The sequence below is a fragment of the Physella acuta genome, unplaced genomic scaffold (assembly GCF_028476545.2).
Source record: "Physella acuta isolate Inbredline_101_S28 unplaced genomic scaffold, ASM2847654v3 ptg001170l, whole genome shotgun sequence".
Taxonomy (NCBI): domain Eukaryota; kingdom Metazoa; phylum Mollusca; class Gastropoda; family Physidae; genus Physella; species Physella acuta.
Genome location: NW_026732687.1, coordinates 126031 through 142606, shown reverse-complemented (window position 1 = coordinate 142606; position 16576 = coordinate 126031). Strand labels below are relative to the sequence as shown.

Genomic DNA, 16576 nt, shown 5'->3' with positions numbered 1-16576 from the left:
ACCTCCCCCCCCCCCCCCACGCACACCATTACGTGAATCTGATTAATCGGAGAATATGGAATGAGTGTTGGATTCACCGATAAGATTGTATTAATGTAGTGGGGTGGGTGGGGAGGGGTCTGCAAAAAAAAAATTTTAAACAAAAAAGAAATTTTTAGCAATGCTCCCTGCTAATAAGCTGTCTACAGAAATCACACTGCACATTTAACTTGATCAAAATAAAAATAATTTTTTTAAATGTATTTATGGGGTCTATATAATAATATAAAGATAATTTTTTAAAAATAGAAAAATAAACAGCAAATGCAGCAATAAAAATTTGGTGCTATATTTTTACTTTCTCGTATATACGTAGTATAGAGAAAGTATTGTAATCGTGCAAAAAAAAAATCGAGATTTTTACAAATCTCGACGTTTTACACCTCACTGATACGGAAAAACATAATTTTGCAATCTTGTCCGTATGTCTGTGTGTGTGTTTGTCTGTGTGTCTGTGTGTCCGTGTGTAAACACGATAACTTGAGTACCGTTACAGCTAGGCTGGTGAAATTTCATATATAAGTATTTTATCAAAATTGTAGATCCGTATCAACTTTTGAGCGAATTCCGATAACCGGAAGTGGTACTTTTTCTACTTTGAATTTTTCAAAAGCCTATAACTTGAGTACTATTTCAGATAGATAAATGAAATTTGATATGTAAGTAAAAGAGCTAATTCTCTACCTTCTGTCAAATTTTGAGTAATTTCCGTTGACCGAAAGTACTTATTTACGCTATTTCCGATTTCTCAAAAAACGCATGTAAATTTATAAAGTACTAATAATATTGCGCACTATTATGCGCTTTTTTATTTAGCGTTCACTTGGTGTGCATTTCTTTTTTCTACGAGATTATATTCTATTTTAAGAAATGTGAGTATTTAAAATGGATTAAAAATCATGTCTAGAAGTCTAATCCCGAGTTGCCATCCCCTGTAGTGTTATATTAGAATATTCGAGAAAGTTTAGGGGAGATCACTCCCGGTTTATTTATTAATGAAAAAATTTAAAAACTTACCCAAAAAATTCTCAAGCCTTCACACAAAAGAATCGAAATTTTTTTTTTTTTTTTTAGAAAAACCAGGTGACAGCTATTCAGAAGTAATTTTTTTTTAAATTCTAAGTATAATTGAAAGGGGCAGTAATCTACTAAAGACTGACAAGGGCTGTAACTGTAAATAAAATTTAAAGACAGGGCACCTAGTCCAACCTCACCACTACCACCCCCTAAATGTCAAATCAAGCGCTGACAAACGCTATAAATATCACTCGCACTTAGTTACCTCTCAGCGGTGCGGGTTCGAAACCCCCTGGCTCAGCTATGTAATAATGATTACACGGGAGTATCTCAGACAGGATGTCAGTGGTACAGGTCGCAGACGTCTGCAGACAGGAGCAGACGACGAAAAGCAGAAACTCATATCCAGCTCAGGCTCGAGATAAGCCCGTGCCCGACTTCTCGTATGGGAGAGAAAATCTGCCGCTCTACTGCAAGTAGAACCTACCTCCCAAGAAGAAAAACCTACAGATCTACTGCAAGTAGAAACTACCTCCCAAGAAGAAAACACACCTCTACTGCAAGTAGAACCTACCTCCCAAGAAGCAAAACCCATTTCTCTACTGCAAGTATAATCTACTTCCTAAGCAAAACCCCACCTCTCTACCACAAGGAGAACCTACCACCGAAAAAAACGCTAAACCCCTCATTACATAAGTACAGTGCCTGGCCCTATTGGGTTCACACATCACTTGCTAACAGATTCTGTTTCTTCTAAAGTATGCATATTATATATATATACTTGTATATCGATAATTAATTAAATAAGCAATTAACGTTTACATATTAAATACACGTGTATTGATATGAAGTTTGGTTCTTTACTTGTATATCGATAATTAATTAAATAAGCAATTAACGTTTACATATTAAATACACGTGTATTGATATGAAGTTTGGTTCTTTATTACATAACCATATGACGTAAGACGAGTGATGTTTGCCAAGTAGACTTTAACATCGTGATGTTTTGACATTCATTAGAACACATCACTTGAGTTCAAAACATCCAAAAAAAGTTTCGGAAATGAGCGGGGGGGGGGGGGGTAAAGCAAATAACAGGGAATCTAAAAGCCTTTTTTAAAGTTACAATATATATTATTAGTCGAATTCGCTTAATGGAGCGGAGTGGCCTAGGGGTGGAGCGGTAGACTGCTCACAAGAAAATCTCGAGCTCGAATCCGAAATCGAGTCAGTGGAACGTCCCTGAATCCGCCCAGCTCTTATGGGTACTTAACTCACATTATCTCTTATTATTTCGAGAATCAAGAAGCATATGAACTCTCTCAAGTTCAACTTTCATTCTCTCTTTTTCTAATTGAGAGTCGCATACTTTTTTACTTTCTCGTACATACGAAGTATAGAGAAAGTCTAGTAATCGTGCAAAAAAAAAATCCAGGTTTTTGCAAATCTCGACGTGTTACCGCTCCCTGAGCCGGAAAAACATAGTATCGCAATCTTGTCCGTATGTCTGTATGTGTGTATGTGTGTGTGTGTGTGTCTGTGTGTGTAAACATGATAACTTGAGTACCGTTAAAGCTAGGATGATGAAATTTCATATATAAGTATTATAATAAAATCGTAGATCCGTATCAACTTGTGAGCGATTTCCGATAACCGGAAGTGGAACTGTTTTTCTACTTTGAATTTTTCAAAAACCTATAACTTGAGTACTATTTCAGATAGATAAATGAAATTTTACTTGTAAGTTAAAGATCTAATTTTCTGCCTTCTGTCAAAATTTGACCGGAAGTAGTAATTTTCGCTATTTCCGATTTCTCAAAAAAACGCATGTGAATTTATTAAGTACTAATAATATTCCGCACTATTATGCACATTTTATTTGGCGTTCACTTGGTGTGCAATTCTTTTTTCTACGAGATTTTATTCTATTTTAAAAAGTTTAAGTATTTAAAAATGGATTTAAAAATCATATCTATATCCCAAGTTGCCATCCCCTGTTGTTTCATATAAGAATATTCGAGAAAGTTTAGGGGAGATCACTCCCGGTTTATTTAGTAATGGTATGTCGGTCTGTATATTTAATTTTGAAGGCTCATTGGGGATGATTATGGTTGATTCCATTGCACCTGGTTCGTACAAGTTGCTGCAAGACATTTTTTTTACAGGTATGACGTTTGTACAAGTATTCAAACACAAAACAGTACACACACACACACACACACATATTGAACACAGCACACTTTAACGCTCTCTTGCATGCATACGCACATGCATACAACAGTAAACAAGCACATGCACATTAATACAACATACACGCACTCACACACACGCTCATACACACACACACAACACACATATATGCAAACACAACAGTTTACAAGCACACACAGATAATAAACACAAAGTACTTGCACGCACACACTCTCAAAGACATGCACGCGCGCATACGCACGCAAACAAACACGCGAGTATATATATAAACACAACAGTTTATATAAACACACATAAACACCGTTTACATGCACTCAGTCTTACACTTACGCACATACACAAGCACACACGTATTTACAAACACAGCGTATACAAGCATACACTCATAAAACGCCACATACACATACGCAAACACACATGTAATTACAAACTGACAGTATAGAAGCATACTCATAAAACACCATAGACACACACAGACACACGTATTTACAAACACAACGTATACAAGCGCGCGCACACACACACATAAACACCACACACACGCACTCACACACAGACACGTACACAAACGCGAGCAAGACAATACTAAAACTCTGTCAAATAAATTTCACCATTAAAAAAACCAAATTCCCCGCTGTTGTGTTCCACCTGACAACAGCATCACCAATTACCACCATAAACTACATCCGCCGAGCCAACAGGTGGTGTGGAAGCTAGGGTTAATCTCACATAGGTGCGTGCGGGTTAGGAATCAAGTTGCAGGTGCGACAGGTGCGTACAGTGATGGCGTTGGAATCTAAGTCTGGCAGGCGACGATATACCGAGGAGAAAATGTAATAAATTGGGGCTGGTATTTTATATTAAAGTGAATCGGGTTTTGTGAAGAAGTCGTTTGTATTTGATTTTAAGGGCTGTTGTAAATTTTCTTTACGTAAAAAGAGTGGCTTTTGAAAGAGACTTAGTCCTCTTTGCTCCTTATGGAACATAGGACCTCCTCTTGTAAGAGTAAATTGTTTGATTATCTTCTTCTTTCTTAATTTTTTAATCTTGAAAAGGCTTACCTCCAACACAAATATGTATTACGTGTCATATAGACTCTTATTTTTGCATGCTTTCTTTCTGGATTTGCTTCCATAGCTTTTGTCCATCCAAAAACAGACTACAAAGCAGCAGTTGTTTGATTTTGGAGTTGTCTCTCCTCTTCTGCCCGAGGGTTCGAACTCTAGACTTTTCGGTCGAGCAACCATGTTTTTAAAAACCTCTGTGTTGATTCCCTCTTCGTATCTTCCTTCTTGCACCTCCTCACCTCCGTTCACCTACTACTGTCACCTCCATCTATTCCCACCCCACCTAGAGTTCCCTTCAGGCTTCACCCGGGGTAGCCACCTTCCTTCCCCCACCCCGAGCATTTGAACCCGCCCCGGAATGAATAAAAAAAAAGTATACAATTTATATAGAAGATCTACACTTTAACCGGTGTCCACCCACTACCCGGAAGCTTTAAGCCCTAACACCCACCTCCCGCCCCCGGAATTTGAAACTGCGCCCCAACCCCCCGGAGAAAATCCCTCAAATAAACCCTGACTCCACCCCCTAAAACTTACTGGTTTTTTTTTACATTCTAATTTATTTTTATAGTCTTAAAAATGTCAATAAGTTGAAACTAAAATAGAGTCATCTCGGGTCACGTGTTTAAGATCACGTGTGCGCTACAGCACCAATAAGACTTTTTACAATAGCGACAATCACACACACACACACAAACTATTGGATTTTCAGACGCAGATAGGGTTAAGCTTAAATTTTAATATTATTTTTTTTTGTTTAAGCTCGCTTCAAAGAGTTAATTCAACTAAACGCGATAACGTGTTTACTTATGATAACCCTAAACCCTGAAACCAATGAAGACCACTCGGTATAAACCACAGATGTCCAATTTTTTTTAAACATTTTTTTTAGTTAGCGTCATATTCATGGAGTACTGGTGTATGCCTATCACGTGTAACAATATGAAAAAGTAATACCACCCGGATCTCATCAATATATAGGATTTTTAAAACACGCCTTAATAGAACAGCAAAGGATCTCAAAAACAAAATCTCATTTTTCTCAAAAATAGAAAATTGTTAACTGTGGTTTATCTCCCCTGGTCTTCAAATGAGATTTGTGCGAATCATTTATTGATGTGATTTGTGCGAAATCCTTTATTGATGTGATTTGTGCGAATCATTTATTGATGTGATTTGTGCGAATCATTTATTGATGTGATTTGTGCGAAATCCTTTATTGATATGATTTGTGCGAATCCTTTATTGATGTGATTTGTGCGAAATCCTTTATTGATGTGATTTGTGTGAAATCCTTTATTGATGTGATTTGTGTGAAATCCTTTATTGATGTGATTTGTGCGAATCATTTATTGATGTGATTTGTGCGAATCATTTATTGATGTGATTTGTGCGAAATTCTTTATTGATGTGATTGGTGCGAATCCTTTATTGATGTGATTTGTGCGAATCCTTTATTGATGTGATTTGTGCGAATCCTTTATTGATGTGATTTGTGCGAATCCTTTATTGATGTGATTTGTGCGAATCATTTATTGATGTGATTTGTGCGAATCCTTAATTGATGTGATTTGTGCGAAATCCTTTATTGATGTGATTTGTGCGAAATCCTTTATTGATGTGATTTGTGCGAAATCCTTTATTGATGTGATTTGTGCGAATCCTTTATTGATGTGATTTGTGCGAATCCTTTATTGATGGGCCTCTGGCTGAAACCTGTCCTGGGACTCCTTTGTTACATCTAATCATGAGGTCCTTGCCTGAAAAATTACGCGGGGGGCCCAGGTGACTTAAACTATATTTATCTGTATCGGGCAACATTGGTGACGTCAGTAATCCTGGGACCCTGAGCTAAATTTTATCCGAGGTCCTGATGAATACGATACGTTTTATTCTGTGTCTTGTTATACTATGTGAGGCAGCATTTACTAGGCTAATGCATGTAGTTTAATACACAGCGTATTCTTACGCCTTGCCTTGCATTATAAAAAAAAGTATTAGCAAAGCTTCACAGATTAAAAAAAAAATTAAGATTTTAGAAATACATAAATCATAAAATACACAACGTATGTTATGTCACCTTTATAATCTCCCCCCCCCCCCCCCCCTACACTAACCTAGTTTGTAATTTGTCACGGAAAACAAAACTTTTTTTTCCTTTTCTTTTACACTAGGCATGCTGCCCAGCTTCGCTTAGGCTTTCGAAAACATTGAGAATTTGAATGCTTAATTAATTCGCCCGAGGGTCGGTCTACGACCTCAAGAGTTATGAAGAGGTTCCTCCGTGGACATTTTTTTTTAATTTATAGCTCATATAAGGTACCGGTCAGTCGAGGTCAGTTTTGACCCCCTCATCGTAGACTTTTCGGCCAACCGGCCCCCGTGTTCTGTCGCCCCAAGGCAAGATCCTGCCAAATTTGAAGCGCCTGCGGCGCCGGGAAGTGCCCTATCGGACACCCGACAATCTAGATCTAGATCTAGATTCCTAAAAGAATTTTTTTTTAAGTTTAGCCCGAGCATAATTAAAAAAAATACATTAACCAAGTTGACTTGGTGTGTCTCGAACCCGCACCACCTGCGTGGTTTAATGTACACTAACATCTCCGCTATTTAGGCACCTTATAATATTGGGAGAATGAAACACGTATTTTAAAATCTTAACTTACGCGAATATGCCTATTCTTTCAAATTAATTTTTTTATCTCAAATTAGCCAGTTCCAAACAAAGATTTTGTATAAAATAAATAAGTCTTGAAATAGTTTAGTCCTAATATAGAAATTTATTTTTGGAATTGATTTTAGAGAAGTTAGAGTCTAAATCTAGATCTTAGCGTCTACGTCTAGATCTAGTCTAGTTATTGCGTAGATTTAGATTTAGATTTAGAATCTAGTCTAGATCTAGAATCCAAATACATAAAATAAATTTTATGAGTTTAGGCCGGAAAAATTGTGTTGTATACATTTCATAGTGTACGTAGATCTAAATCAAATTTGAATGAAATAGTTCATTTCTTTTCATTCTTAACACGGCAGATGACGTCATTAGTTAATGTATAAGCAATAGTGACGTCACAGTTTTATGCGTTCTTTTTCACATATATTAATGCTTTTCCGGTTGCATAAATAATACTGTTTCTCTACATTCGAATACGCCTTTAATTTTTATTTTTCTTCTTTAAGTAAAATTGTGGTTATACATTTAAAACATCTAACATATTATTTTCAACAAAAGTCCGTAAAAAGTTCTCCATATACCGCTGCCGATTCTGACGTGATGTCCGGCGAAAATTTTTTGCGGACAGAGAAAGAGAGAGAGAGAGAGAAGAGCGCACATGGCCTTTTATAAATTAGGATAAGTATCAGTCACACTGTAGAGCACGGCTTTATTTCTTGTATCGTGGTATTGGACATCCTACCCCCCCCCCCCCAAATATACGGGGCAGGTTGGTGAAAGGCTATACTAAAGGTAACATTACAATAGAGACGACAGCCAGTTTTCCTTAAGCCATATAATAAGATATGATCACAAATTACATGTATTACTTATACTATATTTGTCAGAGCCAACATCGGATAAATTTCACCCTGAGTCCCCTGCACCTTAATCTTCCGTAGCAGTTTATTCCCATCCCTACACCCTAACCCTCTGTAGCAGTTTATTCCACCCTACACCCTATTCCTCCCTAGCACCTTATACTGTTCTTTAATCCGCTCCTGTACCATTTAGCCCAATCTGCACCTTAATCCGCCCTCTTAACTTAATCAGACCCTGTACCTTAATCTGCATCTGCGCCATAATCCGCCCCGTCCATGCTTAATCTGCATCTGCTCCTTAATCCGCCTCAATACGGTACACGATTAACTAATGTTTGAAACATAAAACTAGCTCAACTTAAAAATAGTTTTTCTTTTTTTTCCGAGGCTTACGTCTATACTCTATACTCTATACTCTATACTAGGGGTCTCCAAACTTTTCAGCCCGAGGGCCACATTAACTATCAAATATAAGTTGGGGGGTCAGAGTTTCTCTAAGCAACTCTTCAGGGGGGGGGGGGGAGTCATTTGCTTGCAATTCAATGACCTCCAGCTGCAGTTAATCTTTGCAACTGGCCACATTTGCTTTAAATGGATTTTGAAACAGTCTCACTTCTTCTTCTTTTAAATCCAAGTCAGAAAACTGCTACTGAAACTGCAGCTTTAAGTCTTTAATGATCTCGCGTGCAAATGACGTGGGGAACTCAGTGGTTGTTTCAGTCGTAAAGACCTTGAACTGCTAAAAGTTCATCAACTTGTTGGCCTGTACTTGTTCCAAAAACATGACAACTTTGGATCTGAAAGCCTTTAGTGGGTGTATAGATCAGAAACTATATTTCCCTCTCTTAATTTTAGGTTCAGAAAATTTTAATGACTAGTTATGTCTGCAGCAGAGGCCAATTTCTATACCACTCTTCATCAGACATTAATGGCTTTGGCTTGCCTTTACTTTCCAGGAAGTCATCTATTTCCTTTCTTAACTTAAATACTCTGCTCATAACTCTCTCGCAAACTATCCATATTACTGCTGTGAAATTTGGTAAATCTTGCGATTCTGTGTTTGTATCTTTCAACATGTCTCTGAGCTATCTATTGTTAGCTATCCTCTCCGGTAGTATACATTCTATGTAGGGAAGCCAGCTCTTGTGTTATGTTCATGTCTTCATGCACACCTCTAATGAATACAAGAAGTAGAGAGGTGAAACAGCTTTCCAGCGACTCATCCATTGCAATTTTAAAAAGGGCAAAACGTGCTTACATTTTTCGCTATTTGAATCACAATGTTTTCACCAATGTCTGCAACACGACAGGCAATGGTATTTGCACCCAAAGGTACATTTTGTAATTGTTTTGAATTTTATGGGCAAAGTTCCTCAGCCACCTCCAACAAACATTTATTGTGTGAACAAAAAGATCGCCGCGGGCCGGATGAGAGGACCTCGCGGGCCGCATTCGGCCCGCGGGCCGTAGTTTGGAGACCCCTGCCTATACTATAGAAAACCCACTACAGAAAAGAGCCAATCAGCGATCTCCCCCAGCCCCACGTGACCACCCAAACCGAAAGTACTACACCGTTGTACTCTCTAGCCTTAGTACATCTCTAGCAGGGATTCCCACAGGTAGTGACAAGTTCTTTAATCAGTGGGTTCATGTCCTGGGTATTTTGGGGACCGCTGTATTGGTCCAGCATTGTGCTGGTTGTCTTAATGTCATATGCCATGTCATATCTATTCATATGTTATTGATTATGTCATATCTATTCATATGCTATTGATTCTGTCATGTCATATTTGTTCATATGTGATTGATTCTGCCATATGCCATCAATAAATATTGATTGGGTCGTGCCCTATCTCGACACCTTGTTTACACTTCTATTCCACTACTTTATGTCCTATCTATACATTTTACGTACACCTTTCCCCTACCAAGCCCACATCTTTTACACAATTGTCCACTATACTCTAATGTACACATCTTGTACACAATTCTCCCATGTACACATCTTGTACACAATTCTCCCATGTATCTATATTTTCCTCTCCCCAGTGCCGGCTGTACAGGATGAGACAGCAGGATGGACAGCAGTAGACAGCAGCATGGACAGCAGTAGACAGCAGAGGAACTCTATCAGCCTGCTGAGGTTGGTCTACTCCAACCCTCAGAGGTACAGCGGCATCTTCGCCCTCGAGCGGCCCTCGTTCATTGACCCCTTCACGGCCAAATGTAAGTCTGTTTTCATTCTACTGGCGTCACTGTAAGGGTGTCACGTTAACAGAGCGGAGTTTCTTTCATGCATTTTTTTTCGGGGAGCGCTGCCCCCCCCCCCCCCTCAAAGAAATAGAATTTTTTTTAAATACAAAATTAAATTACTTCAACCAGTGTTTGCCTCTCCCCCCCCCCCCCGGAAATTTATACCCTCCCCCCCCCCCCCCCCTTCAAAAACTTTATAGCGCTACCCCGGAGAAAATGTCTGAAAGAAACATTGATACAGAGCCATAGGCGGCTTCCTGAATTTATAAAACATCCAGCTCATTGAAATAATACATGCGGTCCATTACATTAATACATGCGGCCCATTACATTACAACATGCGGCCCATTACTTTAAAACACGTGGTCCATTGCAACATGCGGCCCATTACATTACAACATGCGGCCCATTACATTACAACATGCGGCCTATTACTTTAAAACATGCGGCCCATTACATTAATACATGCGGCCCATTACTTTAAAACATACGCCAATTATTTTAAAAAATTCAATTATATTATCAGTCGAGGTATATTTTTATACAGTTGAAAAATAAGTTCAGATAAAAATTTCGGTAGGGCTCCCTAAAAATGCTTAAACTTACTAATTGAAAGCCACCTACATTTATAAACTACGCTATTACCAACTATATTTATAAACAACCACAAACCCTAATTTTAACCAACTAATTTGTAAAAACCCACACTATTAATTGAACCTCTATGTCCCAATAAATACTCGATTATTGAAGTTACCTTTATACCGTATAGATGCAGATGAAGTAGAGCTCACGTGTTTTCCTTACAATGTCAATTGTTCGCAACATTTCGCATAAACCTTTTATTTAGATAGTGGTGTTTCCATTAAGGCTGGGTGGGCTCAGTAACATCGTACGGTCTCCGGCCCGGGATTCGAACCCACGCTTTCGAGTTAGCTCGCATGTGCTCTACGTTTACCACTCGAAATATTTTGTCACAATAAAATTACATTTCGTCATTTTTTTTGACACATCAATTGTCATATTCATACACTGACGAGAGTTTTGTCTACGTTGTTATAAGAAAAAATTATTTAGTACGTGATTGGTGCGCAGATAACCTGCCACAGATAAAAGGAATTATATTTTACAATTTCTTTAACATTACGAGATTTTGAAAAAAAAACAACAAATTTTCAAAATAATTTATTTTTAAATTTAAAAAAAAAAAACAAAAAAAAAATCAAAGCAATAACATATCAGAGGCGTAGCGAGGGGGGGGGGTACATATGTCCCAGGGCGCCGACCCTAAGGGGCACCAAAATGGGTTGCAAAAAAATTAAAAGGTTTGCATTATAAATATAAAAAATATATGGGGGGGGGCAAATTGAAAGTTTGTCCTCGGGGGAAGGGGAGGGGGGGGCGCCAAATTGAAAGTTTGTCCCCTGGCACCGGGAAGGGTCGCTACGCCTCTGTAACACATTATATCTGCTTTTTAAAAAACGTAATTAGATCCACCGAGTCAACGAACTCCAAAAAAAAAATTAAAAATTTCTTACATGACCCTAACTATTAACAAAAATTTTAAAAATAGCTTTTCACTTATCATTGTTTAAAATAACCGTTTTAAATATTTCCCCCCTCGTTCTCTCTATAAAATGCGTGACCGAAACAGAATTGTTTATAATGAATGACAAAAGATATTAGGCCTCACGACTCAACGAAAAACAGACCGCCATGGTTATTTATACATTGTACGAGAAGAGAATGAATATGCAAGCGCCAATAGAAGCAAAACCAGGATCCCTTTGTGCATGAAATCACCCCCCCCCCCCCCCCTTTCATCCACCCCATTTATTATTCATTTTTGGAGGATTTTTTTATTTTTTTAAACATATTAGTCCCACCTCTTTACCCGTACCTGGCACAAATAGATAATGCAAAATGTTGCACATTGCCTGTTAGAGTATTTACATGTGCGGGCTGAACAGAAGAACATGTGGTAATGCTGTATCCCCCCCCCCCCCTTTCTTACCACCCCCCCCTCCCCCCTTCCCCGACATCACAGAAAAACGAATGCCATTTCTCGCATCCGTCCATTTAGCCAAAACCCTTGTCTTGTCTTGTTTCAACGAGGCTGCTTATCCGTACATACCGCTAAACATGTTTTAAAAAAAAAAAAAAAAAAAAAAAAAACCCATGCGATGAATGTCCGTACCAGCAGCCAACCTTGCTTGCCTGAGGTAGACGTGGCTCGCGGCCCGGATAAATGGAGGGGGATATGGTTTCGTTACATCGGGCCGATGGCATCACTGCCAGCCGGCTGATGGGAAGCGCATATGGCGAGCTCTTGTCTGGCGCCGCCAAGTCTGCTTCAAGTCTGGAATCCCCTCGCACCCCCCCCCCTCCCCGTCCCCCCTTTTTCTTTATTTCATCCATTGCCCTCGCCCTCCTTTTTTTTTATCCCCTCCTCAACCCAAAACAAAAGATGAGGTCGACACATGGCCACTCTTTAACAACTGCCTGGCCAGTGGCCACATGGCCTCTTTCACAATCGGTCACCCACTCGCCACATGGCCACTCTCATAACAGCCTGCGTGGGTGACCACATGGCCTCTTACGATTCAGCACATGGCCGTTATTTCAAGTGCCTGGCCAGTGGCCACATGGCCTCTAACCACTGCCTGGCCATTGGCCACACGGCCTATTTCATAACTGTTTGGCCATCCACGTTCCACATGGCTGTTATTTCAACTAACTGGCCAGTGGCCACATGGCCTCTAACCACTACCTGGCTATTGGCCGCATGGCCTATGTCACAACTGCTTGGCCATCCACTTTCCACTTGGCTGTTATTACAACTGCCTGGCCATTGACCACATGGCCTACTCTCACAACTGCCTGGCCATCCACGCCCCGCCAAAATTGCCACTCTGACAACAACCTGGATGGCGGTCACGTGGTCTTTTGCAAAACTGTCGTTTGTGGCCACATGGGTACCTGGTCTGGAATCTGGACCGTCCCCCTCACCCCCCGACTTCCATTTCTTCATCAGATAAATAATACCCCCACCCCTCCTTATTACCCGGAATACTTTTAAACTGTTCTGGATTTTGATGTTATTTTTTTTAAAATAATTTTCAATTTAAAAAAATCCAAATCCCTTAATCGTTTGAGAACCGCTGAAGGTAAAAAGTCCGATAACATCGGATCACAAGGTGACACGTCATGGAAACAAATCGCGGACAAATCTCGTTAGGTTGGGAATACCGCGAGATCGGAGAGATGGAGCCTAATCAGTGGTTCTCAAAGTCGACAGATGGACGGGCCATCCGGATTGAATAGTTCTCCAGCAACATGAATTATCTCCCATACCCATTGGTAACGTTAGATCGTTGCAGACTTTTTTAAGATGATCTATTCTTTATATTGTTTATAGTTCAAGTTTATGATAAATGTAATATATATATATATATATATATATATATATATATATATATATATATATATATATATATATATATATATATATAAATTTGTAATGTAATTTATGTTTTTTTTAAAATTGGAAATTGGAAAAGAATTGAGTTTCTAGTGGTTTGATGTGTGAGTGTGTGTGGGGATGGGGGCATTGGTCGGAAACATATAATTGATATCAAAGATGAAAGCTAACTGGGCGTGCAAAAACAGCCTTATGAAGCACGACACATGTCATACGACACATGCCGCACGACACATACGACACGTGTTGCACGACATAGCTAATAAAACACATATAACAACACACACAGTGGGAAATCAAAATTACGACAACTATGCTATACACATTGGCGTCTACATTATTATTACAATTATATGTAGCCATTCCTTTCTTTTATAATAAAAAAATATTTCAAGCTTTAATTTCAATATATTTTTTTTTGCGTAGTGGTTCAAAAAGACATCTTGTATCAAATTATCGTCTTGATAGCTTTAGTAAAAAAAAAATAATTAAAACATGTGATTTTAACGAAAACGTGAAACAGGTTTAACAGCATCCTAAAGATTTGCACGTTATGAAAACTTTTTTTTAAGCGGCTGTGTGAAGGAAGAAAAAAATTTCGTTGCCAACTACGTCACGTCATCACTTTTTGTCAGATCAGGGTGAACTGGCTTGTCAGGCAGTTTCTATCCTATCCTCCACACCCCCTTCCCTCCACCCCATTTACTACCCCCTCCCCCCCCCCCCCCTAAAAGCAACATTTCATTACAAACGTAATTGTATGCCTTTAAATTTATCTCCGACGATAAGGAAAATGATGCGCGCCAATCTGCACCCTCTAGGTCAGCACTCCAAGACCTTTTAAGCCTCTGACAGTCCTCCAGATAAACACGACAGCTTTGCTGAAACGGACAATTTCGGGGTGGGTTTTTTTTTTTTTTTTTTTTTTTTTTTTTTTTTTTTTTTTTTTTAAAAATAGAAAACAATCAACAAAATGACGTCATCAATTTATGTGAGCTATCTTCGCGCAAAGAAGTATCCCGACCTTTTAAAACGTGTTATATATTTGTGAGAGCAATTCCTATATTTATGGGGGAGAATATAAAAACTTAGACTGTCCACAGATTTGTTTAGGTTCGAGCGACTGGAAAGATGCGCAACTGAAAACTGCGCAACTGAAACCGCGCACAAAAATTTGCTCAAAGGCATTTTGTGTTCTGAAAACGAGCATTTATGAAAAAAAATATATTAAAAAGTGTTAATATATGTATATTGTTGCATAAAAAAACATGTTCGCTAAATATGACAAAATTTGTATTAGTATAATTAGTTTGTATTTGCGCATTTTTCTGTCTGCGCAGTTTTTCGGTTGCGCAATTTTTTGTTTGCGAATTTTTCTGGGAAACAGTTTTTGGTGTCTCACTTAAAATCCTTTGGGCAAAATAAAAAGGGGGTAGGTCATGCAGAAGCAGGTCAGTAGGTGGACAGAGTTTCTTTCAGGCAACTCTTCGGGGGCGGGGAGGGGGGGGGGGGGGGGGCTCAGTCGTCGTCCCTCTCCCCAAGAAAGTCTACCGCCGACCTCCCCCCGCCCCGAACGAAATGAAATTTAAACGAAATATATATTTTTAACAGTGTCCGCCTCCCCCCCCCCCGGAAATGTTAATCTGTATCACCTTTTGTACTATTTTCGGTAACCGGAAGTGGTACGTACTCTACTTCTGGTCTCTCTAAAGGTGATACATTAAGTACCATTAAAGCTAGCTAGGCAGAATTTCAAACATAATTATTACATTGTATGTGAAAGTTCCTTTCATCTTTTGTAAGATTTCCGGTAACCGGAAATGGTACGTTGCTATATTTCCTTGAGAACATGATTCCTAAAATACTGTTTCCATTAGGTAGACAAAATTTCATATATAATTATAAGATCTTATATTTGGATTATTTCAAATTTTTTTTGGTGACCTCCTTTATCCGGAGATGGTAATTTATTACATTTCTGGTTTCTAAAATATCAATAACGTGAGTACCATTTTAGGTAGTTTGACCAAGTTTAATAAATAATTGTAATATCTTATTCGCTGGTTTCTTTCTAATGGTAGGTGTTTTCTGGTGACGCTATTTCCAATTTTTTAAAATGCATAAAACATTTTCTATCTTGATTCATCTGTCTATCGTCCGTCATGGGTGGAAACTTGCTAGCAAAACTTTTACCACTTCCACCGGACCGATTTCTTTCAAACGTTCTACGTAGTTCAAAACTCGATGACAATGCCTTTTAGCATAAAATTTGGCTTAACTAGATGTTTGATTAACTTATTAAAAATTAATTAAAGTTTCCTTTATAAAGCACTAATGTTCCGCTCTATTATACAAACATTGTTTGCCTTCAATTGGTGCGCAATTCTTTTTTTCTACGCGATTCTATTCTTTTTTTTTAAAGAATATACAATAAAGTTTAGGGGAGATCACTTCCTTTTTATCTTTCAAGTTCCAAATTGCAGTATTGGATAAAACAAATATAAACAAACATTCTCGTGAACTACAGCTCACTAGACTGTTAGTATTATTGCGTCTAACTAGTTATCTCCCCTTCTGTTATGAAATCTAGCAATCTATCTAATGATTTAATTGTAATATCTTCCCTTTGTTTCGAAACCGTTTAATTAACTTTTAATGACTAATTAAACATCTAATTATATTAAGAAATAGTTACAAGAGTTTTAAGATTTGCAACAAATCCAAAAACAAACAAACAAACAGACTAAATGAAAGATTGTAAAAATATAAGTTAATGTTTTTAGGAAAATTAATTTAATTTACTCTCCATTTATGAAAATCCTTTCAAGGGAAACAACCTATAACTAAGAACCGAAAAGTTGCTTAAAATATTAAGAAAGTTAACAGTAATAAAAACCAAAATGCTAATCATCATTGAATATTTATATACAACATAAGAATAATTGTTTTGTATAATTACTGATATAGATTC

At 38.2% G+C, this 16576-nt stretch overlaps 1 protein-coding gene across 1 annotated transcript in view; it reads left to right on the top strand.

Annotated features, from left to right (window-relative positions):
* Positions 1-9966: 9966 nt before the first annotated feature.
* LOC131956693 (protein CBFA2T1) overlaps positions 9967-16576 on the top strand; it is an 82591-nt gene continuing 75981 nt past the window's right edge. Inside the window, exon 1 of the mRNA XM_059321244.1 lies at positions 9967-10097. Coding sequence (XP_059177227.1) covers positions 9971-10097 — 127 coding nt within the window. The 5' untranslated portion in view covers positions 9967-9970. The remainder of the gene's footprint in view (positions 10098-16576) is intronic.